This window comes from Megalops cyprinoides, chromosome 16 (genome assembly GCF_013368585.1).
Source record: "Megalops cyprinoides isolate fMegCyp1 chromosome 16, fMegCyp1.pri, whole genome shotgun sequence".
NCBI lineage: Eukaryota > Metazoa > Chordata > Actinopteri > Elopiformes > Megalopidae > Megalops > Megalops cyprinoides.
Window position 1 is genome coordinate 27,909,735 of NC_050598.1, and position 25,151 is coordinate 27,934,885.

The following is a 25,151-nucleotide window of genomic DNA, read 5'->3' on the forward strand; positions in this document are numbered from 1 at the left end:
ACTGATGTTAATCATATCACGTTTAGTTTCACTCACTAGTTCAGATAACTCGCCCATCCCCCACCATCAGGTAAGTGTAAGTAAGGGGGGGTGGGGTGTAATATTTCGAAATACAGTTGACCCTCCCACACCACGGCTTTCCACATCGCGGCTTTGATTTTTTGCGGGTTGGGGGGCGGTTTTATTATCCAGAGCCGGCCCGTGGCATAGGAGGCAAATTTTTAACTTTTACTATTTTTTACTAATACTATTTTAATACTATTACAGTTGACCCTCCCATATCGCAGAGTTAGGGGCTCAGCGGAAAAGCTGATGGGCCAAATAATCGCAAAACATTAAGCTTTTAATGGTCTTAATAACAAATCCTTGGTCAGAAAATTAGCAAGAATTATACAAATACACTCCTGAGACCTTCTGTGCCACCATTTGCTCGTTAACTTTTGCTGCAGTGAATAGTTTGGGAGAAAGTTGGAAACAGGGAAATTCACTTTCCTAAACTTTTCTAAAAATATCTTCTGGGATGTTTTTATTCTGAAAAGATAAGATTATTTGGTGATCTGCCACACCGCAGATCGCAGCCCGTCAAAGGCCTGATAATGAGCTCATAAGTGGAGCCAGGAGTGATAAAGAGATCTACAATATGCAGTGTTGTGAGTCTCAAGGAAAATCTGCTCCAAAAAAGCAAAATATCATGCTGGGGTTGCTGTCAGAAATCGCATAGCTGGTCTTCATCAGGCCAGCTGTTGTTATTCTGAAATTTACAAGACCCTAAAGGCAGAGAAAATCCCTATAAAGAGAATAGGTCAACACTTTGAAACAATAGGTGATGTTGCCAGAAAGAAAGGATCTGGAAGGCCCAAAGCCATGTCATGCAAGGATGACCACCTGCTGAAATTTACAGTTCTCAAAGACAGGAAAAAAAACTGTCAGAAGAATTCAAGACAGACAGAATTCAAGACAGACCTCAGACAACAAGAATCTTTCGAGAACAACAATTACCAGAAGGTTGTCCATTGCAGGTTTTGTGTCTAGAAGATGTGTTAAAAAGCCATTTCTGTCTGAGAAAAACATCAAAGTTGCACACTGCACAGACCACCAAGGAGTGGCTTGAGAACAAGTCCATCAGGCTTATGTTTTGGCCTGGCCATAGTCCAGATTTGAACCCTATAGAGAATATTTGGTCTCACATTAAACACAAACTAGCCGGGAAACGTTTTTCAACTACTTGTCACTCGTTTTAAGCCATCAACGCTGAGTGGAACAATATTGACTCTTACTTCTGTAAAAAGCTGTCTGCAAGTTTACCCTCAAGGCTTCAACATTTAAAGAAATCACAGGGGAAAGCTATCCCATACTAAGTTAGTTTATCTATTTGTTTAACTCTTGCTAATTTCCTGAAAAGTTATTTGTTATTAAGACCATTAAAAGCTTATTGTTTTTGCCCATTTTTTGCCTGGGAGTGTGTGGGTGTATATATATATATATATATATATATATATACGTATGTATATATTTTTTTTACTCATTTAGCAGACGCTTTTATCCAAAGCGACTTACAGTACGAGGAATACATTCAAGCTATATATATGTTTTATATATACGAGGAACACATACAAGCTATATATATATTTGTGTGTGTGTGTGTGTGTCTGTGTGTATTGTATTGTACCGTATTTCGAAATATTACACCTCCCCCCATCCCCCCCGATTTACCTGATGGTGGGGGATGGGCGAGTTGTCTGAACTAGTGAGTGAAACTAAACGTGATACGATTAACATCAGTAGCCTAATTCAAATATATATATATATCATGTCAAAAAACCAAAGCCCTCTGACGTCTCTGTACACCTCTACTAGAGAAACCGCCCTCATATGATAAACAAGTCCAAAGTTCTTGAACGCACACCTTCACAGCTGAAGGTTAGGAAAGTGAAAGTAAAAAAGGAATGATACGAGTCCATAAGTAAGCAACCATTCTCAGCTTTCAGGATTTTTGTTAATGTTATTTGTAACATGTTACAGGTTTACATGTTTGTGAATTTTAACAAATTAACTTTTGACAGCATTACATCCTGGACATCATCTATAGCAAGAAAGGTAAGAACTTTTGAGTTCACGTTACTTCCTGCTTGACTTTGGTGACACAGTTACAGTACTGCAAAAGAAATGAGGAGGAAAAAGCTAAAATATCTGCAAAAAGTACACTTTAAATTATAACAGCAAATTGGTCCAGACTACCTTCACCTGTGTGGCTAAGAATTGTGTGTGTTTAACATTACATATATTGTTCCTCAGATTTTTCTTTTATTGAACATTAAATCGTTAGGAAAGCAGCTAGATAAGGGAATTGGAGTTGTGCATTATACATTTTGTTTCTTATGCATCATTCATTTTGGTTCATATTGTTCTTCTAGCAATCCTGGTAGTATTCAACAGCAGATTTTAGTAGAAAATAATAGCATTTATATTGATGTCTTCTTCTTAACAGAAATGATGCCCCTTTTCAAACCTCAAGATACAATTGTCATTACATTCCTACGTATACGTTGCAAACCGAATGAGCATTTTTATTTTGTTATCACAATGACATGAATCGATGATTCGAAGAAACATAATGGCTGACACACAGATATGTCAATCATGTTTTTTTTTTTTTTTTTTTGAATAATAATGAACAACTTCGAGTAGAACAAATGTCTGTTTCCATCGCATTATTTGCGCTTTCCTGAATAATGTATTCGGATTCGGGTACATCCCTATTCTCTAGCTTCCTTATATTCTAAGAAATAATTAAAGAATTAAAGGAGAGGTTAAAAGAGCAGTCTACCAAAAGATCTAAGGTGATCTAAGTTGTGAGGACTGCAATGATTCTATTTTCCACATCTTCTTTAGGCTGCTCATTACCTTTAAATTACCTTCATTATCTTCTCTTTCATCTTCATCTTCGTTTCATTGTGGAGCTTTATTTTGCAAATTGCCATACCCCTGGGTGACTTAAGGATATTTAAATAAATAGCCTAGAGTATAAGCTGTGCATAAGCTAATACATACAAGTCATTCTGTGAGCTCTAAAATAACCTACAGCCTAAACAGATTTCTAAGTGTAATGATTCCAATCTAAGTCATAATCACTTACACTGGGGTCCAAAATTATTGGGACACTCACTTTTTTTCCTGAAAACCCACAATATTTTTGCTGCATATTCCATCAGACATTGGGAAAGTCATATTTATGTAAAAAAAAAAGCAATCAAATATCTCAAAACGACTGGCAGAATAGAACAGGTCTGAATTTGATACTCCCAGTGAAGCCTGGAAAGGCAGTGGAAGCTGAATGTGCTACCCCATCTGGTGTAGGTAGCTCATTTCACCACTAGGGGGTAGTGGCTGCAAACAATGTAGACATATTGAGGCGAAACAGCCAATCTCTCCCATTAATAATTAATACAGTCATACAAGACAGTTAATATTATTATAAGACAAACATCTGTCCGTTTTCAGGAGAAGAGTCTTTCTTTTTATCCTGGTAACACACCAACTGCTCTACTGTTTGACAGGCAATTTATTGAGGTCTTCTAACACTTTTCATCATCTAATAAGCCATTTATAATGTTCTCTTTAAAAGTCAAGTATATGCAATTAGCCAAAATGTGCAGATTTTTATTTTCATATTCTATGTCAAGGAGATTAGATAAGGTACCCCGTTCAGTGGCTGCACATTCAGGGCCTGAACCTATATCCTTGTGCTTCTAAGACTAATTATTCCATATTATAACAGACTGATACAATAAAGGGTACCACAGCTGTTGAGGCTGAATTCAGTTTATAATACTTAAGGCCATGTCATCACGGAAACATATTTATCTTTATCCGAAATTATCTAGCCAATTCTTGATATGAATATATGACGTAGTCTCCTTTTCAAACAGTGTAATTCAGACAGCTGAGATCCCCACAGCTCTCTCGAGAAAATGGATGTAAGTGAATGAGATGAAGTGATGGACATAAAGTAATGAGCACAAAAATGTCAGTGCTTTAGATTTGGACTCTAAGCTCATTTTATTTGTATGATAATACATTGGATTTCCTTTCATTCTATTGCATTCAAGCAACAGCTTTGTCTTACTGATTTTACTAGTCATGAGTCTGGCAAATTTCCAATGAAAAAACAATGGAATTGTGTTCATTTTAAACAATGAAACTACTTACAGAAAACTAAGATGATGAACAAAAAGAAGGATGGCCTGCTCTTGAAGTCCAAAGTTAATTTTAAAAGAAGAGGGGAAACTTCCTTCAGTTTCTATGTGCCCAGACTCTGGAGGTCTTTGAGAAATCAGGGAGTCACCATCAATTGCAGACTTCATGAAATGTTTCATCACTGAGTTCTTTAAGTTCTGTTTTTAAAAACAGATAACTAATTCTATCTGCCCAGTGCCAGCCAGAAGTAGATGGGCTCCCCCTCTGAGTCGGGTTCTGCTCAAGGTTTCTTCCTGTTAATTGGGGAGTTTTTCCTTGCCACCGTTGCCTTAGGCTTGCTCTCAGGGGGTCTCAGACCTGGGATCAATGTAAAGCTGCTTTGTGACAAGTTGAATAAATTGAATTGAATAACTATATACGATATATGAGTGGCTTCATAAAGAGCACTGTAGATTTTATTGCAGTTTAGCTTGTGCTGTGCATTTTTTCCTTTCCATTTTATTTATACTATTTCTACTGCACATTTTATATTGTTTCATGTTTAACTATGCATTGGGTTTGACTTCCACTTTGTTTATTAAACCATATTGTTATTTCATTTATTCATTATTTTTCTGTAAAGCACTTTGGCTCATTATTTACTGTGCTATGTAAAAAACAAGTTTAATTTAGAGGTGGCATGAATAAAATATTTCCAAATTCACACAGTTTGTACAAACAATGCTTTCACCCACATATAAGTGATCAGGCCCTTTTTCTAGGTGATAAAGTTTCACATGTTGCTGAGCTTAGCTTAAAAGTCAGTCATCAAGGTCACAAGGTATTCTGAGAACAAAAAATTCATGAGAGTCAACAGGTGTGACGATTCAAATTCCACTGTCAAACTGAAACTAAAGGTTATTTTCACATTCACAATACTATAGAGAAGGCAACGCATTAAGGACATTTTCTCCATTTGGGGGAACAATATTGTCAATAAACTGCTTTTAACTGAGTTACACATTAACAAGTGCTTATACTAAAACAACTGGAAAGACCTCTATGTAAAGGACGAAGCGGACGTACAAGGTATGACATTAAATTTGCAGTGTGAATTGTAATATTCTAAGTGAAAATATGCTGTACAAGATTTCCCAGATTATGACATTTTGAATGATTGTTTCTTTTTGATGATTTCAGGGATTGCTGTATGTAATATTTATGTCTCAAAGTTGCTGTCAGTTTACTTTCGTTTTCACCTGTTATCACAACACTGAAGCACGTCATGACAAAATCTACACGGCAAATGTGATGATGAACTAAAAAAACAACAAAAAAGAGAAGAAAAAAACAGACTATGTTCTCGAGAGCACTCTAGACTTTGATTAAAATTCATCATCACTAACAGTGTCACAATGCCTCGTCTGTTTCACGAATTCTTATAGTACACTGTTGGTAGTGAATACTTTGAACTTCATATAAGGTAATTGTTAACCTTGAGATGTTATGAATTTTCCTGTATTACACCAAAAATTTGAACCACCATTAGATTGACTTTATTACATGAGAGCAAAACTGCAAAATGAGAAAATTTTACTGTTCTAGATAAGTTGCTGTTCAGAGGGATCCAAACCACCTCACTTTGTCTGTGCTGGGACTCATTTCTGCCATGGGAACGTGTTTCAGCAAAGAAGGTACAGTACGCTTCATGCTAATAAGTAATATTTAGGCATCCATCTTGCAAATGCAGTTAATTTTCTTTTACCATACACCTGGTCAACATTTAAGAATTTCATTTAAAAATAAAGTTCTTCAGCTAACAGCCAATGATAAAATGTAAACAACAGAAAAAGTGAAAATTAGAGGAAAGATGAAAAGAAAAAGAAGACATTATATCATATATTCTCCAAAGTTCAATAAAATTTGATGAATGTCATAAACAGTTTTAAATTGTCCTGTATGTTTCATGAATAGACATACTTTCTGATTTCAGATGTTTTATACTTAATACATTATATTTGATAATCTCTGGTAATCTTACTTTTTGGTATACTGTCATTACTTTTTATAACTTGGCATTACTTTTATTGGACAAGAAACTTTCACAACACTTAGATTTGCTTAGTCACACGTGAAAAATAATATATTTTCAATTCTGTTTTACAAATCTACTTTTACCAATAATATATTTGAAAAGCTCCTAAACTGAACACACTAGTGTTTATGCACCCAGACTCTGGAGGTCTTTACCTCAAGACATCAGGGAGTCATCATCAATTGTAGGTTTCAAGAAATGTCTTACAATTGAATCCCTTCACTTCTGTTTTTAAACACAAATAACTATATACTACATACACGTGACTTCAAAAGGGGCAGTGTAGATTTTATTGCAGTTTAGCCTGCACTGTGCTTTTATCTTTACCCAATAATGCTTAATGTCTGCAAAGCAAGTGTCTGCTTATTCTATACATTTCTGTTCTACATAGATGTATTTATTTACTTACTTCCTTATTTATGCAGCATTTAAGTGTGTGGATCATTCTTTATCAATTGTCATTCTTTTTTAGAGAGTAAGAGGGAACAAATTGGTAAGGCGCTTCTTATCCTATTCTTGAAATTAAATTTTCAGAATAATTCAGAATTAGTTAAATAGCATGTTCTTTATGATGAGCAAATTTTGATCATCTGTGAAAATGAGCTTATCATATTTCCGAAAAATGCATTAATCTATGAAATACACATTAGTTTGAGAAGGTAGAGCACGTAGTGTATGTACGCATCAATCAGAAAATTGACTTGGTAGCTATCTAATGACAATTGTTCACAAAAAAGTAGCAATGCTGTGCTACATCTGTGGAATATTGAATATTTTGTTTGAAAATGTTTTCTGCTTTTACAGAGGAGTTAAAAAAGGAAAATGTAACCCTGAGACAAGGTAAGAATTTTATATGATGAGGAATCTGCATGAGGTTATAGTGGCAATATTAGTTATTGTTGTTTTCTACTTTTAAATTCACATTTAATGATGTGAGTTAAAAGACGGTAGGCCTACACACCTGTGCTGTGCATATGTTTTCAGTAATGTACTGAATGACCAGATAATACTCTTCACCAGCCTGATTATTCTACGTATTTCTGTTCCACAAGAAATACATTCTTTATGATTTTTTTAAAATATTGAAGTGTGTGTATATCATTGCTTATCAAGTGTCCTTTTCTTAGATCGTGAGAACTTCTGTCAATAACTTAGTAAAGGTGTTCTCATCCTTTTCATGAACTTATATTTTCAAAATGATACAGAACTAATTATAACCATGCCCGTCTATGATTTGCAACTTTTGATTACTCAATTTATTTTCCGTTGGAAATGAGTCTACCATATTTGCTTAAACTGCATTCATCCTCGATATACATACATAACAATTTCAAAACATACAGGAGGTACTGTAATCATCCATCAAGCAGCAGATTGAGCCGGTAGCTGCCGAATGACAATTGTTCACAACAAACTAACAATGCTGTGCTATCTCTGTAGAATAGTGAGAGTTTCAAATGAAAATATTTTCTGCTTCTGTGGAAGATTACAACTGTTATGGTTGGAATGGGAAAATATCATGTCAGTTCAATGATGTTCGTAAAAGTAATATTCACATAATTGAAATGGTAGTTAAATAAATACTAGCTAGGCCATTGAATTTTATGTCACGTCATTGTATTGCCTTTCTTGTAAATGTTTTTGTCCACTGCTTTTTAGTCAACTTGTAAACAGTTGCGCAACTGCTAATCATCTTTCCAGATGTCCACAGTGACATGGCTAGCAAGGTAGTTAGTGCAATGAAAATCTGGAAGACTTTGGCTGTCAGTTTTTCAGTAGTAGCATTAGCCACGGATTAGTCTAAAGCCTAGAAACATTATTCACTGCTTCAATACAGCATGCTCTTAAAAATGGCCAGCCTCCATGTAGCATCCATGGGCTTGGAAGATTATTTTTATTTTTATAGGTATGTGAATTCATGCGAATGTATGCTAAAATGCTGTTGGAGAAGCAATATATATTGTTTCATTTTTAATGAAAGTTATCTGGTCTTTCATTAAACAGAATTGGATAAAATGGATTTGTCCTTTTAAAAGGTTTCTACTCACCACTAACCTTAGTCAATGCTAATTTGCAGCCACACCTTTTCTTGATTCATGATTTTAAGCCCTTATGAGTATAAAGCTGAATTACTGCACCATGGTGATGTGATATTGAATCCTGAGTTCATTTACTTATTTACTTGGTCATTTATCTTGAATACCATTTCCCTTTCATTAACAAATTCAGCCTTAATCTTATTTTGATATGGAGAATGATACTGTCTGACCAGATGGCAGCCTATGAGACCAGGTAGTTTATTCAAGGGATAAAACAGTGGGAATTGGACAGAAATTTTATGTGTATGTTAAAAACATTTCTGTCCACTACTAGCCCTGGTAAATACTAATCTGAGGCCACACTTTCTACTTGAGTCATGATTTTGAGCACTTCCCAGCATAAAGCTGAAATACTGCAATGTGGTGATGCGGTACTGAATCCTGAGTGTATTTTCTTATTTTTTTGCTCATTTCGGTTGGTGACCTTTTCCATTCAATTAACATATTCACTCTTGATCTATTTTCGACATGGAAGATGACACTATACTATTCAGAATTTGGAGGGAATGGAAAAATGTTGCATTTAACCAAGGAAAAGATGAAATACAGTATTATGCTTGTGCAACATACAATTTAATTAATTCGTTTTGTTCACATTTCAGAGTTGAAGAAACTTCACAATGAATTTGGTAAGGTTTTCCAGACCTGCCAACTGCTAAAACAGACATGCTTCAGACAATTACAGAATTTCCATGACATGGTTTAAGAAAATTTATATTATATATTTAAACAAAGATGTTAATTCATCAACGTTAATTCAGCTGTACTTGGCCTGATGATGTATACAGTAAAAATGGCAACACTATTCAAACTGAATATTGAAAATTGAAAAAAAAAATCAGCAGGTTGGCAATGTTGGCAGGTGTTTTCTCTGTGGTTTCTTTTTCACATCATTGAATACACATTATAAGTTGTAAAACCAGAATTGATGTTCTGTCTCTGTAAAATATTTGAATTTGTGTTTTAAATTTTTACAATAATTGGCATTATCTTGCTTAATACAGGTGGTGAGAATTATGTTCTTAAAGATGGTAAGTTCATGGAAAACCTGGACGCTACTTTTGATATTCAGTTAATATTTAGTGAGTTTTCTCAACATTACATTATCTTGTTATTGAGTAACTTCATTTTTGGCGTGAGTTTTCAAGATGTTTAAACTTCGCTTAGTGAGGAAAATGTTCCTATATCCATTGCTTTCAAAATGTTTCTATTATTAACATTTAACCCTTTATTCAAAGATTTTGCAGAGATCAAGAAAATGACAGGTAATGAAAACTGTTTTCTGTTGCATTAAACACATTCATTTATCAAGGAAATATGTAAACATATAACTGCCATCACAGTTTTAAACTATTTTGTGAATGTTCTTTTTAATTGAAAAAAAATAGCAAATTGGTAAAATGATTGTTCATTGATTAAATTAATTGATTCTTAATTGTTTAAGGACAAAAAGCAAAATTATTCAACAAATAAAAAACAATTAATTGAACAAAGTAAGCTTAGTTGTGATTGCTTCCCAAGACTTCTTTTAATCATTTTTACTAAATCAAGTCAATCATTAACTGTGAAGAGATGTAGTGCCCATATTTATTTATACCCATGGTTAACTAGGCAGTGAAAACATGATATTATTGAAAAAAATGTACGTGTGATACTTTTCTGCTAAAATTTGTTTCTGCGTGTTATACTTCATCTGTAGCACTGCATAGAGCGCAAGTCATGTTGTTCACAAATAATGAACTTTACTCTAACAATACCGGTATTACAAGTAGTTCGTTTGTTGTAAATTCTCCACTGCTATAGATTGGCAAGATTCTTCTTGCAGTATTTTATGCAGTTGTGGCTTACCTGAGGGGAGATTTGGCCATTTCTGCAAAATCACCTGTGGCCCATCAGATCTTTTGTTGTTTGCTTGTAAACTACAAGTGGTTGATTGGATTGAGGTTTGGAAACTGAGATGGTCAGTTCTGACCATTTGTAACTGCAGTTGAATTCTCTGGATTGTTATCATGTTGGAATGTCCATTTTCAGCTTTGTGGCTGTGGGAACTAGGTTTGAGACTCCATCTATCTTAAAAAAAATGCCAAGATCTATGTATACAAAACTGCCTCAAAACATCATAGCAACTGCCAGATTTCAGTATGGGGAGTTTTTGTTTCCAAATATAAACTTTTTTTATGCTGAACACAATGTACAATCACATGTAGTCTGGTAAATTCAATATAGCCAGTGCTGAACATCTGTATTCAGAAGATGCCTTTAGATTTATGGTTGTCTTGTTTCTCACCTTGTAGTGGAAAGATGCATTCTTGTCCGGTTAAAGGTCCATACTGTACTAATAGCCTAAGAAATAAATTTCCTAATGAAGACCGGTAGAAAGTGGAACATTCAGCATTTTTATAGCCATGTCCCAGTACACAGAAATTAATACCTGTTTGTCTGTGTGTATAATAATGATTAAGGATGCTGAATGCTAGAATGCTACCAGAATGCTACTGAAAATTGTTCTGTGTGTTACCTCCTTTTATACCCCATGGGAACAGAAAACTTTCAGAGACCTCTATATAGTTCCTGAACCTTCCACTGAACTTCTGAAAAGCAGACTGTTGCTGAATATTTGTTTTTGTTGGATTATATTTGAAGAATTATTCTGAGGTGTGAATAAATGTGAACCTCATGTTGAGCATTAATATGATTAAGATATACCAGTTTAAACAATTCAAGCAGAAGCAGGAATCAGATTTGTACATTTTTTTCTATTACATGATGCTTCCATTCCAAATCATGGGTCTGAATAAATACTGGGTAGCTGCATTTGACCCAGATCAGCCTTCAGTGATGCAATCTTCAGCTAAATTTGAGTATCTGAGAATGAACATTTTGTATATTTTGGTCATAGAAATGATTGTTTCCTATTGTTGTTTATTCTGAAATGTTTTGCTTTCCAGCTCAGGTAACTTTACCTGCAATCCATAAGAACAGCTGCCTAAAGACAATCAATGGGAAACGAGTGAGATTTATCAGGGATGTGGATGATGGCACTGAAGACTGGCCTGGTGTACTGGGAGAGCAGGAGTTCCACACTGGGAGACACTACTGGGAGGTGGAGGTTGGGGAGAAACAGTCCTGGAGAATAGGCGTCTCCTCTAAACCAGTGGCTCATGGAGAAGCAAACAGGGAGATGCTGGGGGAGAGTTACTGGATGCTGCAGTTACAGGATGAACAGCTCTCAGCACGGTCAGCAGAGGGAGAGATCACCCTGGAGAAGGAGAAGCCTTGGAAAATCGGGGTTCATCTTGATATTGACAAGAAGAACATTTCATTCTACAATACTGAAACTAAAACTCAGATTCACTCTTTTTCTTTGACTGGGCAGCGCACCATTAGGTTTGGGTTTTATCCTTACCTCAGTCCGGGTTCAAAGGACAGAGACTTGCTTGCTATTCTCACCTAAATTAACAAGATTGTCATTTTACAATCAACTACTAGCATTAGTATGATCATTCTCTGTGACAGGTGTTATGCGGTTTAGTATGGCTGATTAAAATAATGGTTGCAATAGGGTGGTATGAAATATACTGTGGAGTAGTGTTATGACACTCAAAATTATGTGATTCAGACAGACACACTCACAGCTCATAGGATAATCTTTTCCATAAATGGGCTTCCTAGGGCCACCCTAAATGTCCACACATCATCATCATAAGGAACCAATAAAAGGAGGGCCAACCAACATTTCATTCTACAATAGTGAGCGTAAAACTCATATTTACTCTTTTACTTTGACCTACCCAGGTCAAGAAAGCATAAGGTTTCATCCTTACCTCAGTCCTGGGTCAAAGGACAGAGACTTGCTATCTATTCTCACCTAAATTGAGGAGTCATTTTAGTATTAGCTACTGTAGAACATTAGTAGTTCTCTGTGTGACAGGTATTATGTGGTTTGTTATGGCTGATTAAAAATAATGGCTGCAATTGGGTGGTATGAAATATATTGTGCTGTAGTGCTATGATTCTCAATATTATGTGATTCAACAGACATGCTTATTGTCCATTGTATAAACTCTTCCACCCTTCAGAAAAAGTCTTGGAGAACTGGGTTTCATCTGGACTGAGAAGATTAATATTTTGTTTTACTAAATATTATTTTTTACTAAAACTAGAATTCACTCATTTGCTTTGACAGCATAGCACATCTCAGAGTTTGAACCTGGACTGATGTAAGGATAAAAGAACAGAGTCACACACTTCTCACTGATCACTGGTAGTCATTTATATCCTGCTTTAATCCATGTGCTTAAGATCATAGAATAGAAAACCACAAACAATCACTGTTATATGAAGTGAAGCATACTGTTAATTTGACCAATTGTTCAAATGTTAATTTTTAACATTGTTGATTGTGACAAATGAAATGGAAAACCTGCAATATATGCTGACAACAGCTCATCACTCCTTCTTCCCAAAAAAATATTCCAGGACTGAATGAATCAGTAATGTCAATATAATCAAGAAAATTACACAACCTATCAAGTTACACATTTCTCATTTTAAAATGTCATACTTATATTTATTTAAGGGAGGTACTAAATTACAGTGTACATAATGAAGCAGTCAAACAGGATGTTGGAGTGTACAGAGTACATGCTGAGTACATCTCAAAGGTTATGTGCATGTACTGCAATGCCTTTGTCATAACACATTTAGCAAACTGTGTCCAGTTCTGTTTGGATTGAGTCTCTCATGTCACAGAATTGTGATGGTCAGGCTTTGTAAAGTTGCAAATTTTTGGACATGGAAATGTACTTTTCTACACTGCAAACTCAGTGATTTTTTCAGATGTTGAACCCAGATGCGATTATATCTATATACAGTATAATTTTTTTCATTATTATATATTTTTCCATTTTCCTCATCCTTCATTTTGTAATACTCCACTTTTCCCACAAGTCTTTAGAGGTATTTTCTGTTTGATATCTTCCATCTGAGGCCATGAACTTAAAAAAGTTTAACTTAGAAAGTTTGGGATGTTGTTCAGTAAGCACATTCACCTGCACACACTAATAGCACACTCTGTTACCTATTAATATAATTAGGTATACTGCAAAATGCTTTTAATGTGACACAAAATGTCCAGTTTATAGTTACTGTAGCAGCAACTCTGCAGGTTTTACATCTAACAGTACCCAACTAGCAAGCCATTTTCTGGCTATAATGCTTTTCATCTTTATGCAACCCGTTTTAGTTGTATTTGCACATTAGGCTGACTGAATTGAAGCACTGAAGTGATAATAATAACTTTACATGACTAGCTCCTTTTGTACATTGTGATTGCAACACAAAGTATTACTAGAACAATGTATACCACAGCTCCACAGATTAGGATCATAAAAGCAGAAAGCATCTCACTCCGCGTTTAAATTTGGTACACTAAGTGCGGCTTGATCTGCAGTGTGGAGATCTCGGTTTGGCTGGTAGACTTTAATGCATTCACTAATGTATTTGGGTGGTAATCCATGCAGTACTTTAAGATTAAATAAACAATAAAAGGACCTTAATATCAATTCTAAAAGAAACACACATCCAGTGTTGGTTGGCAAGAGCTAGGATGATATGAGCATTATGACCTGTCATTGGTCAATACACTTTTTTGACAAACAGAAATTGTGTGGCAGTAATATAATCATGTATTAACATCTCTGAATCTGGTAAGGATAGTAGTGGGTTCACTTTTGCTAGGTTTCTCTGATGACATTTTAAAATAAGGCACAGTTAAATTCAGAGATGAATGTAATCCTACAGTACACTCGCACACTTAGCCAATTAATATTTTTCACACTACAAATCCCACAGAGCAGAACAGCGAAGGATAATCTACTCATGTCAGCTGAGTAACTCACTGCTGACTGAAGAATCACAAGATGTCTGTGAGTGTGTCAGCACTCCAGCCTGAGTGGCTGGTTTCTCCCTGTCAGTCAGTTGTTATCAGCCATCGCCCCACCTCCTGTCCTGCCTATCTGCCCTGCTGCCACGCCCACCACTGAAGCCATCCTGCACACCTGTTCCCGGTTCTCTCGTCACCAGCCCATGTATATATGCCCTGCTGTTTCCTTTATTCATTGCCTGGTCATCTCAGTTTTGTTCCTGTGTTGTTCTCGCTGGTTGTTAATTTGGATCTGTCTGGGGTTGTTTTTTTTTTTTTGGACTCTGCCTGTTCCTGATTCACCCTTTTTGCCTGCCGTTTTTGATACTGTTTTTTCCTGTGGATTTTTTGGTTACTGACTTTGGACTGGTTTTTCATTACGACTTTGCCTGTGCGTTTGGATCTGTAATTAAAGGATCTCCTTATACTGCCTGTTTTGTCTGCGCCTGGGTCCTTTCCCTGTCAACCCTGACACAGCGGTTAGTTGACTCTGGTTGACCAGTCAGTAAACATTTGACCTGATATGATCTAACATGACCTTATAAAAACATATCCCTGCTGCACTTTAGTCATGGGGAAAAAAAAAAATCATGCACAAATATTGTTTTGGAAAGTGTGCAATTTATACTTTTGATTCTGTTGCATGTTTATAAATGTACTGACCCCTCTGCATCAGGTAAGGATAGTAAGTGGACTAACTTTTCTTAGATTTTTTTTTTTTTTTTTTTTTTGGTAGAAAAACAGTCTCAGTTGGCACAAAGTTAGTCAAATATCTGAATTAAACTTAAGACGAATGCAGGGAAAGATGTTATCAATCATCACTAACCAGTTTACATTATACTGTCTGTTTCATGGTTTGGCATATGTGACTTTGTGACTGCAAAATTGTTGTGCTTACTCTCAGGCAATGATTAATCTGAGCTGTTAATATGCGACTACTCTTCCTGTATCACACCAGAAACAACTGCCACACTGAGACTGAGAACTACCAAATGGAACATTCTCTCAGTATTTCAAGCCTGACACTGGTCAGAGGGATCCAAGCCATTATCCTGCTGGTCTATTTGCAAATCTACTCAGCAATGACAGGTAAGATGACCATTCATAAAGGTGCTATTTTCAGGATCCTGAACTGAACAGGATGCAAAGGAAACCTCATTGACTACAATGACTCAGGGCTGATCTCACTTAAAGGGCTTTATTACATACCAGTGTGTGAATGTGCTCAATAGAGACTGTTTCCTGGTACCGGACTTTCTGTATAGTATGCTACAATGCTGGCTTGATGAGGTTACTCATTACTTCAGGTAAAGTAGTTTTGTTAATTTTCTCAGTTTTAACTTGAGTGGCCTGAAAGTCCACGACTTGAAGGTCACATCTATTTGTTTCACTCCCTCTTTCAATTGCATTTGGTTTGTCTTGAACAGACACATGTTTTCTTTTAGACATTTATTTCACTTTGAATGTACAATGGTGGGGGAAAAATAACATTTATGTAAATGTCTTGAGCACTATTTCATTATTTAGTGATTAGGAGGTTTAAAACACACCTTAATTTGGGATCCCTCTCCACAACTGCTGGTTATCTAAAATCTGTAACTTATCGAGGTGTGACTTATGAAGTGGGTAGTATATTAAAAGCATATTTTAATAATGTGATGTTTATATTTTGGATTTTAATTTTGTTACCGTTTGAATTCCAACACTACCATTTTAGACCCGGACCACTTAAATAGGAGCATTGGGCAAAATGGAAGTTTTCTCATCATTATAAAGGGCAAATCCAGGGAGAAGAGGGATGCTGATGACCCGTCTGCTGTGACCAGTCGTCCAGACATCTCCCATCAGCCTCGCCAAGGTTATCATGAATGCTTCATTAGACCTTCAAACAATGATAAATCAATGCTGAAGTTCAGCCTGAAATCAAAGTCAGTCACATATACACTAATCTGACATTAAAATGACTTATATCAAAATGAAGCCATGTTACTGTACTATTTAGGGCACATTACTTCACACAACACTTACATTTTGTCATTTCGTAGACTTATTTAGTGCAACTTACAGAGAAAAATGTAATATAGTTGCAAGAAAATGAAACAATTACTATTCCAGAGCAAACAAACAAGCATAAGACTGAACAGCATGTTTTAAATTAACTGAAGAAATAAGTTTGAATAAAGGTTATAATGATGTTGCAACAATCTCATCTCAAACACTAGAACAATGTCTTCCAACTGATGGCATACATTGTTAACTGTGTACACTCAACTGTGTTTAAACATAATATGGCATTCATTTATTGGGTACTGTATGCAGTCACACCTTTCTCAAACTCACGGATAAGTGTTTCCTCATCCACATCTTGTCTGTGCTGTTTGCAAAGTTTGCTTTGTAAATTTATAATTCTAGGTCAAAATGCCAGTTTTCCTTCATGAATTCAGTTGTCCATTTCCTGTGGCCTTTTCAAAGTTCAAAGTTTTGTCACATGCCAAGGTACAATGTACAGGCCAGTGAAATGATGTTTGGCAGCAAGGCAGACTGTGCAAAACTCACAACAGAAAAAATATAATTTACTCACAATCAAAAATTACTCAAAATAGGAAAAAAATATAAAGATAAAAATATAAAAAATATAAAAGGAAATAACTTAAGGAAGATGTAAAACACAATAGAAAAATGTGCAAGACATAGAAAAATGTGCAGAACAAAGTTAGACTCCAGTATGAGCTGCATTTAGTGTTCTGATGGCCCAGGGGAAGAAGCTCCTACGGAGCCTCTCAGTGTTGGCCTTGAGGTTGCAGAGGTGAAAGAGTCCATGGTTTGGGTGATGGGGGTCCTTCATTATCGTACCGGCTCTGGTGCTGCACCGCCTGGTATACAAGTCCTGGAGGGGAGTTAGAATGGTCCCTGTGGTGCCCTCAGCTAGTCTCACCACCCTCTGCAGGTCCCTACGGTCCTGTGAAGAGCAGTCTCCATACCAGGCAGTGATGCATCCTGCCAGAATGCTAGTAGAAGGTAGAAGGTTCTTAAAATCTGTTTCGGCAGTCTGAATTTCTTTAGCAGTCTGAGGTGATAGAGGTGCTGCCGTGCCTTTTTCACCAGGGTGGAAGTGTGAGTGGTCCATGTCAGGTCCTCGGTGATGAGTATGGGGTGTGGCTCCTCTATCGTGTCTTGCAGAAGTCCACTGCCAGCTCCTTTGTTTTGCTGATGTTAAGGGAGAGGTAGTTGACCTGACACCATTTTGTCAGGTCCTCCAGGTAGGCCTTCTCATTGTTGTTGGTGATCAGGCCCACCACCACAGTATCGTCTGCAAATTTTATGATGGTGTTGGAGCTACTCTTTGCCACACAGTCATATGTGTACAAAGAATACAGTAGGGGACTGAGGACACAACCCTGAGGAGCACTGGTGTTGAGAGTGAGAGAGGTGGAAGTGAGGCTGCCCACTCTAACCACCTGTGGCCTGCCAGTCAGGAAGTTCAGGATCCATTTGTACAGAGAGCTATGCAGTCCAAGGTCCAGAAGCTTGCTGACCAGTAGGGGGGAACTATAGTGTTAAAAGCTGAACTATAGTCAATGAACAGCGTTCTAACAGCATTCTTCCCTCTGCCGATGTCAAGGTGGGATAAGGCGGTGTGCAGTATGTGGGTGACTGCATCATCAGTGGAGCGATTGGGGCGACAGGCGAACTGAAGGGGGTCCAGAGAGCATGGTAGAGAGGAGCAGATGTAGCCCTTCATAATCTTCTCGAAGCACTTCATTGTTACTGATGTGAGGGCTACAGGGCGGTAGCCATTTAAATTGGTTGGGGAGGTCTTTTTGGGCACAGGAACAATGACAGATCTTTTAAAACGTGGGTACTATGGACTGGGCAAGGGAGAGGTTGAAGATGGTCGTTAACACAGGGGTTAGCAGATCTGCGCTAGTTTTTAGCATGCGAGCAGGAATGCCGTCAGGACCCGCTGCCTTCCTAGTGTTCATTCGTCTCAGTTCTCCTGACGTCATGCCCTGAGACAGTGAGGGCGTGCTCTCCCCCCGCAGGGGGGCTCAACTCCCAGGCGCTAGTCTCAATGCCGTCGGAGGCAAAGTGGAACATGTCCCAGTCTACATCCACCAACGCGTCTTGTAGCATGTCTTCTGATTGGGCGGTCCAGTGCCTGACCTCTTTTCAACAAACAGTAATAGACAATTAATTACGTAAATACTGGATGAATGACATTATATGTGAAATAAATATTGTACTCTTAAACTGTTTTTTTCCTCTTTTTCAATAGATTTCCTGTATTTTCCTGGTGAAGGCATTGTTGTGATAATATTAGCCATCATCATCATCATCATCATCATCATCCTGTTAATATTTTTTTACTATCGGAGAAAGAAAGCAAAAGGTATGTTTCAATTATGCAGTTTCCAGTAATTCAGCACACAGTCTGATATAATGGAGTAAGTATCTCATTAAATAAGTTACCACATTGACCATACCTCACATACATGACACAGATACTACAATAGTTTGCTGCAAAATATATTCACTGATAGGAATGCTGGATGGCTAATACCACTTTTGTTTGTCACCATGAGACAAAACTGAAACAAGCAGGCTCATGTTTTTTTTTTTTTTTTTTTTTTTTTTAACTGAGATGGGCCTTCTCATGCAAAATTGAGAAGGCCCATCTCAGTTAAAGAATTTCTTCAATTTATCAGAGGCAACTGCTGAGCTTTCATAAACTAGGACATTCAGCCAGAACTCCATGAGAATATGTATCGACCACCAACCTCTCAGAAAGGAGGTGTCGTTCTCTAAGGAGAAAGGAATTTACTCAGAGCACACAACTTTGTACCAGCCATTTTAAAAGATATGGGCACCTATCTGATTATTACAAATTGGACTCAATATCTCATGCATGTCGCAGTACTAAAAATCCTCAAATTTATTAATTTCTGTATCTGTAAATATCTGTAAAATGCAAAAATCAGTTAAAATGCACTCCTTGGTTCTCCTGCATGTTAGGCCATTAGATATTAACCCTGTTCAGATCAAACCCCACATAATATTATGTATTTGGATATGAAGCTGATTACACTGTATATATTTAATTTGATATCACAACACTTAATTAAAGACACACACCTATGTGTACATACTGTATTTTCACTATATTATGGCAGACATAGTTCTCCATAATATTAGGCTTTTTATTGTTTTTTGTTAATTGGGGGGGCATAATTCTTATGAGATATGAATTTATAACTCATTACTTGTGGAATGAATAACATTATTCAAAACATGTAATTACAGAGGAAGAAAGACAACGTCTAATAGGTAAGTTGAGTGAATTTCTGATTGTGCCACTACTATACCATTTTCTCATTTCAACAAAAACACTTAAACCAATAATGTTAGTATTGTTCTCTTTGATATTAGGCTCCAGATATTGTTTTCCTTAAAATGCATTTTATTGGTATAAATTTGGCATTTTACTTTGGCAGTTTAGCTAGTTAGCTAATAGCAGTTGTTAACACATATAGCATTCATAAACATTTGGCATAAGTAGTGCCAATAAAAAAGCCAACAAGGCCAGCAAGATTCAAATTACTAATTATCTAATACATATTTGAAATACTTATCTGTAGATTATGTACCTATAGATTACTTATCTGTATGCAGACATCAGCATCTGCACTGAAAACTATGCATACTTTTTATAACAGAACACTAAATTTTCATTACAGATCAATGACACAAGTTATACTCACAGTACTGGTAAATTTTACTCCATTACATACCAGAAGATTAAAGCACTGATCAACTGTACAACATCATATCTCAGTTTATTTTCAGTTGAAAATATACCCTTTCTTCACAATATTAAATTTTACTTACTGACCCAAAGAAAAAACCTTTAAATGCACCTTAGTCATGGAACAATCTACAACCAACTCTACAACCAAGACTGATTTTTTCAGTCTTGAATTTTATATCAAATGTTTGTATTGTCTGCATTGCATGGTGTGTTGTGTTGTCATGTGTTGTGTCAACTGCTACTCATCTTCCCAGACTAGTGTCCTTGGCTGGAAAGGTGGTGCAAAGAATTTCTGAAAGGCTTGTTGTTGCAAGAGGACAGTAGTAACCTATGCATGCACTTGGTATGCACTGGACCAAAGCCTAGAAACATTATTTAAGGGCAGCATGTTCTTATAAATGACCAGCCTCCATGTAGGATCCAATCCATGAGCTTGAAAGATGGTGTTTATTTTGATTATTTTTTGGAGTGCAGTATATTATGTCATAGGATATTATTTTCACTGCCTATTACTGCTGCAAAGACTTTTATTTGTGTGATGTTTAATAGCTTATTGGCCAACAGCCGGTAAATACCAGCTATTGGGAAATCTAACTCTCAGCCTAATATAGTTTTGCTTCATCTAATTATGTGACACTAACTAACTAGACAATGTACTATATTAAAACACAAACACTTCTGTTCTGGTATTTATATGATTCATGGGAGAGTTGATATGTATGTGAATGCTAAAATGTGTAGGAGAAGTAGCATAGTTTGTTTCATATGTAGCTGTAGTCTCATTCACATGCAGACTAATTCATTAAGTTTAATTCATTAATCTGGCCATTCACTAAACGTTTTATTCAAGGGATATGACTATGAGAATTGGACAGAATTTTCACTGTCTTGATTTTTTCCTACCACTAACCTTGGTCAATGCTAATCTGAAGCCACACCATTTCCTGATTTGTGATATTAGGCCCTTATGAGTATAAAGCTGAATTACTGAAACATGGTGATGTGGTATTAAATCCTTTTTAAATCCTTTTTTAAATTTACTTGCACAATTGTACTTGCCAAATTGTACACCAGGAGTAAAGGGAGTTCCGTGTGGCCCCTATTTTAATGAAGAGGCTGAAGTCTTTAATATAAAAGGAAATGATACTTTATTAATACAGTCCAGAAAGATAGGATGAGAGCAATAAAAAAACACAATAGCCACACACACACACAATTACACGCTACACTTCCCTGATAACAGGTCAAAGGTAAATGGTATTCAGCCTTGATCTTATTTTGACATGGATGACGATACTATCCTTTTTCTGGGAGAATAGAAATATGATGGTCATACTTTGCCTTGGAAACTATGAAATACAGTATTATGCTTGTGCACCATATCATTTATTTAATTCATTTTGTGCATTTTGTGCATTTCAGATGTCGGGAAACTTTACAAGGAATTAGGTAAGGTTTTCCCAGATCTGCCAACATTCATGCATTATTTGCACCATCCAAACATTTTGAGGTCAAAATATGCAAGTACAATACTATAACAAGAATTATTCAAAAATGACTCATGCCAGGAGATACTGTTTGTGACCGCCTCTTAACATGAGCCTCTTACTCACAGTGCTGCCTGAATCATTCTGTTTCATTCAGACCCTAGGGTGAATCAGCTGTGTTGGAGCAGGGAGAGATCTAAAACATGCAGGGCAGGGGGTACTCCAGGAGAGGGTTTAGAAACACTGCTCTAGAGGATTGCTCAGCCCTCTGTACTCACTGACTACTGTGTGTTAGTAACAGATACTACCATAGGGACCAGGGTAAATCCCTGAGGAATTTGATTGATTTTATGTACTGGAGGCTGTCTTTTTTAGTTTTCAACATCTAGCAGTTAACGTAGACCGCCATAAAACTCACAATTTCAACCAAAATTTTACAGTAATACCACTTCACACTCCTAGTTCAGTCACTCTCTCTTAGCGTATATATTTATTTCATCAGTATTTGTCCTTATCCTGTGCCCCTCCTATGCACGTCCCTGCTTACATCCCTAAGTGCTCATAGCATCCTGCTGTCCTATGGCATGGTGGCATAAATTGGTTGTGCATGTCATCTTAGCTAATCAGTGAGAAGGCAAAGCACCAGGAGAAACTGAGATGTTGGACATCATCTCCATCTTTGGGAGAAGGAAAATATGAGTCCTCCCAAAAACTGGGTTTTGTTCATTGTTGGTTATTGTTTCTACATGGTTCTGACAGCCTCATAGACATTGACTTATTTCAGGGTTTGTCCAGAGGTTGTAACTTATCTTTTGCCATGGAGTAGAGGGAGGGGAGTATAGCATTCCAGCGCCCTGCCATTTTCTGTTTGGCTATCTGCACTGCGTACCAATGACAAGTGTTGGAAAGACTTAAACTTACTATTAGAGTGCTATACTTTCTAGTGGAACTAATGTATCACAGTTGCACAGTCTAGCAAAGTCGGTTTTCCATGCTTTCGTTGCACTTAATTGAATATGCACAGTATGTTATGTAACTACTCCTTAATTGGTTTACCTTCTCTTTAAAATATTTGAATATTTGAGTATTTATACAGTTTTTTTTACAATAACTGTCATTACCCTGCTTACACAGGTGTTGAGGGTTATGTTCCCCAAGATGGTAAGTTCATGAAAAACTGGGTTATTTACGTTATTTTTGATATTCAGTAAATATGTGAACATTCTCAACAATTACATTATGTTGTCATGAGAATGATAAATTAAAGTTTTCAAGATATTTAAACTTCACTTAGTGTAGAAAATATTCATGTTCATTCCTTTCAATTTTTTATATCATTGACATTTAACCCTTTGTTCAAAGATTTGGCATGGATCAAGAAAGTGACAGGTAATTAAATTTTTTTATTCCAGTAAATGTATCCATTTGTCAAGGACACACAATCATAAAAATGCACCAGGTTGTTAACTGTTTCTTGCATTTTCTTTTTATTTGAAATTCCGTACATCGTCTTAAATAAATTGATAAAAATATTATTATTCAACTTACTGTTTAAGGACATATAACTATAACTAGCATAAATTATACTGACAAGAAGCATCTTGTAGTATTTTATGTAGTAGTGGTGCACTTTAAGGGGGATATCGACCATTTCTCCTGGCAATATTAGTCTAGGCCCTTCAAATCTTAAGGTTTTTGAGTGTGAACTACAAATGGATTATTGGATTGAGGTCTGGAGATTAGGATGTTTGGAGTTTAGACCATTTTTAGTGAATTCTTTGCATCCTTGTCATACTAGCATATCCATTTTCAGCCAAGCTTGAGCTTCTTGGCAGAGGGAACTAAGTTTGAGACTCCATCTAACTTAATGAAAGCTCCAGGACCCATATATGCCAAACATGTATGTTTGTGTATATGTTGGTGTATATGTTCTAAAAGCTCCATTTCCATTTTACCTGACCATTAATTGTCATTCTGATGTAGTCTGATGTAGTAAATTCAATACTGACAATGTTGACAGTTTGTGCCCAGAAGATGTCAGCTCATTTTGCAGATTTTCAGCTGTTGCCTTTAGATTTATGGTGGTCTCCTGAAACACTTGTTTCTCAGCCTGTGTTGGCAAGAGGCATCCTGTCAGGGTCGCTTCTGCCATTAAATTTCTTAATGTATTTTTGTAGCCCCCAGTCTATGGTAGCTAACACCTAGTCACCTGTAGTCTTTGGAGAGCTGTCCATTATTAACCATAAATGATAGTGAAAATTGTTCTCTGATACCTCTTTGTATATCACATGGAAACAGAAAACTTTGAAGACCTCTGTATACCTTCAGAAGCATCCACTGAACTTCTAAAAAGCAGAATACTGCTAGATTTTTGATGGATTTTATTTAAAAGAATGCTTAGATTGATGAATAAATGTGACCATCATGTTGTGACTTTGAACTGTGCAGCATTAATAGCATTATGGTATACCATTATAAACATTTTAAGAAGAAGCATGAATCCCATTTTACATTTTTTTCTACTATATCTTGCTTTCCTTATGATTTAATCATGTATCAGAATAAATCTTGGGGACCTGCACTTGTCCCAGATAAGCTTTTAGTGATGCAATTTGTTGAATCTGAACCACTGAGAACTGAAATGCTCTATATTTAAGCCATGAATATGAACTTTTCCCATTGTTGTTTGTTCTGAAATGTTTTGTTTTGCAGCTCAGGTAACTTTACCTGCAATGCCTAAGAACAGCAGCATAAAGACAATTGTAGGGAAACGAGTGAGATTTATCGGGGATGTGGATGATGTCACTGAGGAGTGGCCTGGTGTACTGGGAGAGCAGGAGTTCCACACTGGGAGACACTACTGGGAGGTGGAGGTTGGGGAGAAACAGTCCTGGAGAATAGGCGTCTCCTCTAAACCAGTGGCTCATGGAGAAGCAAACAGGGAGATGCTGGGGGAGAGTTACTGGATGCTGCAGTTACAGGATGAACAGCTCTCAGCACGGTCAGCAGAGGGAGAGATCAACCTGCAGAACGAGAAGCCTTGGAAAATTGGGGTGCATCTGGACATTGATAAGAAGAACATTTCATTCTACAATACTGAAACTAAAACTCAGATTCACTCTTTTTCTTTGACTGGGCAGCGCACCATTGGATTTGGGTTTTATCCTTACCTCAGTCCGGGTTCAAAGGACAGAGACTTGCTTGCTATTCTCACCTAAATTGACAAGATTGTCATTTTACAATCATCTACTAGCATTAGTATGATCATTCTCTGTGACAGGTGTTATGCGGTTTAGTATGGCTGATTAAAATAATGGTTGCAATAGGGTGGTATGAAATATACTGTGGAGTAGTGTTATGACACTCAAAATTATGTGATTCAGACAGACACACTCACAGCTCACAGGATAATCTTTTCCATAAATGGGCTTCCTAGGGACACCCTAAATGTCCACACATCATCATCATAAGGAACCAATAAGAGGAGGGCGAACCAACTGCGGTATTATGACAAGGTGTTGTGCTTGAAACTGTCATGAGTGTGACAAAGATGTCACTACATATT

The 25,151-nt window shown here is 36.6% G+C and overlaps 1 protein-coding gene across 3 annotated transcripts; it reads left to right on the forward strand.

Moving 5' to 3' along the window:
• Nucleotides 1–1,896: 1,896 nt before the first annotated feature.
• Nucleotides 1,897–24,853, forward strand: LOC118791518 (E3 ubiquitin-protein ligase TRIM39-like). Of its 3 annotated transcripts, none has more exons than XM_036548903.1 (8): nt 1,897–2,097; nt 5,782–5,870; nt 6,744–6,764; nt 7,076–7,111; nt 8,973–8,999; nt 9,375–9,401; nt 9,609–9,635; nt 24,299–24,853. In XM_036548903.1, exons 2-8 carry the CDS (start codon nt 5,846–5,848, stop codon nt 24,802–24,804), a joined length of 669 nt encoding a protein of 222 aa, XP_036404796.1. In that variant the 5' UTR covers nt 1,897–2,097; nt 5,782–5,845; the 3' UTR covers nt 24,805–24,853. The 3 variants fall into 3 exon arrangements, 2 of the variants coding, with proteins under 2 accessions (XP_036404796.1, XP_036404797.1); XM_036548904.1 differs by lacking the exon at nt 1,897–2,097 and adding an exon at nt 5,191–5,265; XR_005005546.1 differs by lacking the exons at nt 1,897–2,097; nt 5,782–5,870; nt 6,744–6,764; ... (2 more) ...; nt 9,375–9,401; nt 9,609–9,635 and adding exons at nt 19,545–19,618; nt 21,522–21,548; nt 22,721–22,747; nt 22,949–22,975 and having other exon boundaries at nt 24,299–24,374.
• Nucleotides 24,854–25,151: the final 298 nt, after the last annotated feature.

Bases quoted from the DNA above. Each gene is read 5' to 3' on its own strand.
- LOC118791518 (XM_036548903.1), top strand. From the start codon at position 5,846: ATGGGAACGTGTTTCAGCAAAGAAG. The intron at 5,871-6,743 runs GTACAGTACGCT...ATTCTTTTTTAG, and splicing joins AACGTGTTTCAGCAAAGAAG to AGAGTAAGAGGGAACAAATT. The intron at 6,765-7,075 runs GTAAGGCGCTTC...CTGCTTTTACAG, and splicing joins GAGTAAGAGGGAACAAATTG to AGGAGTTAAAAAAGGAAAAT.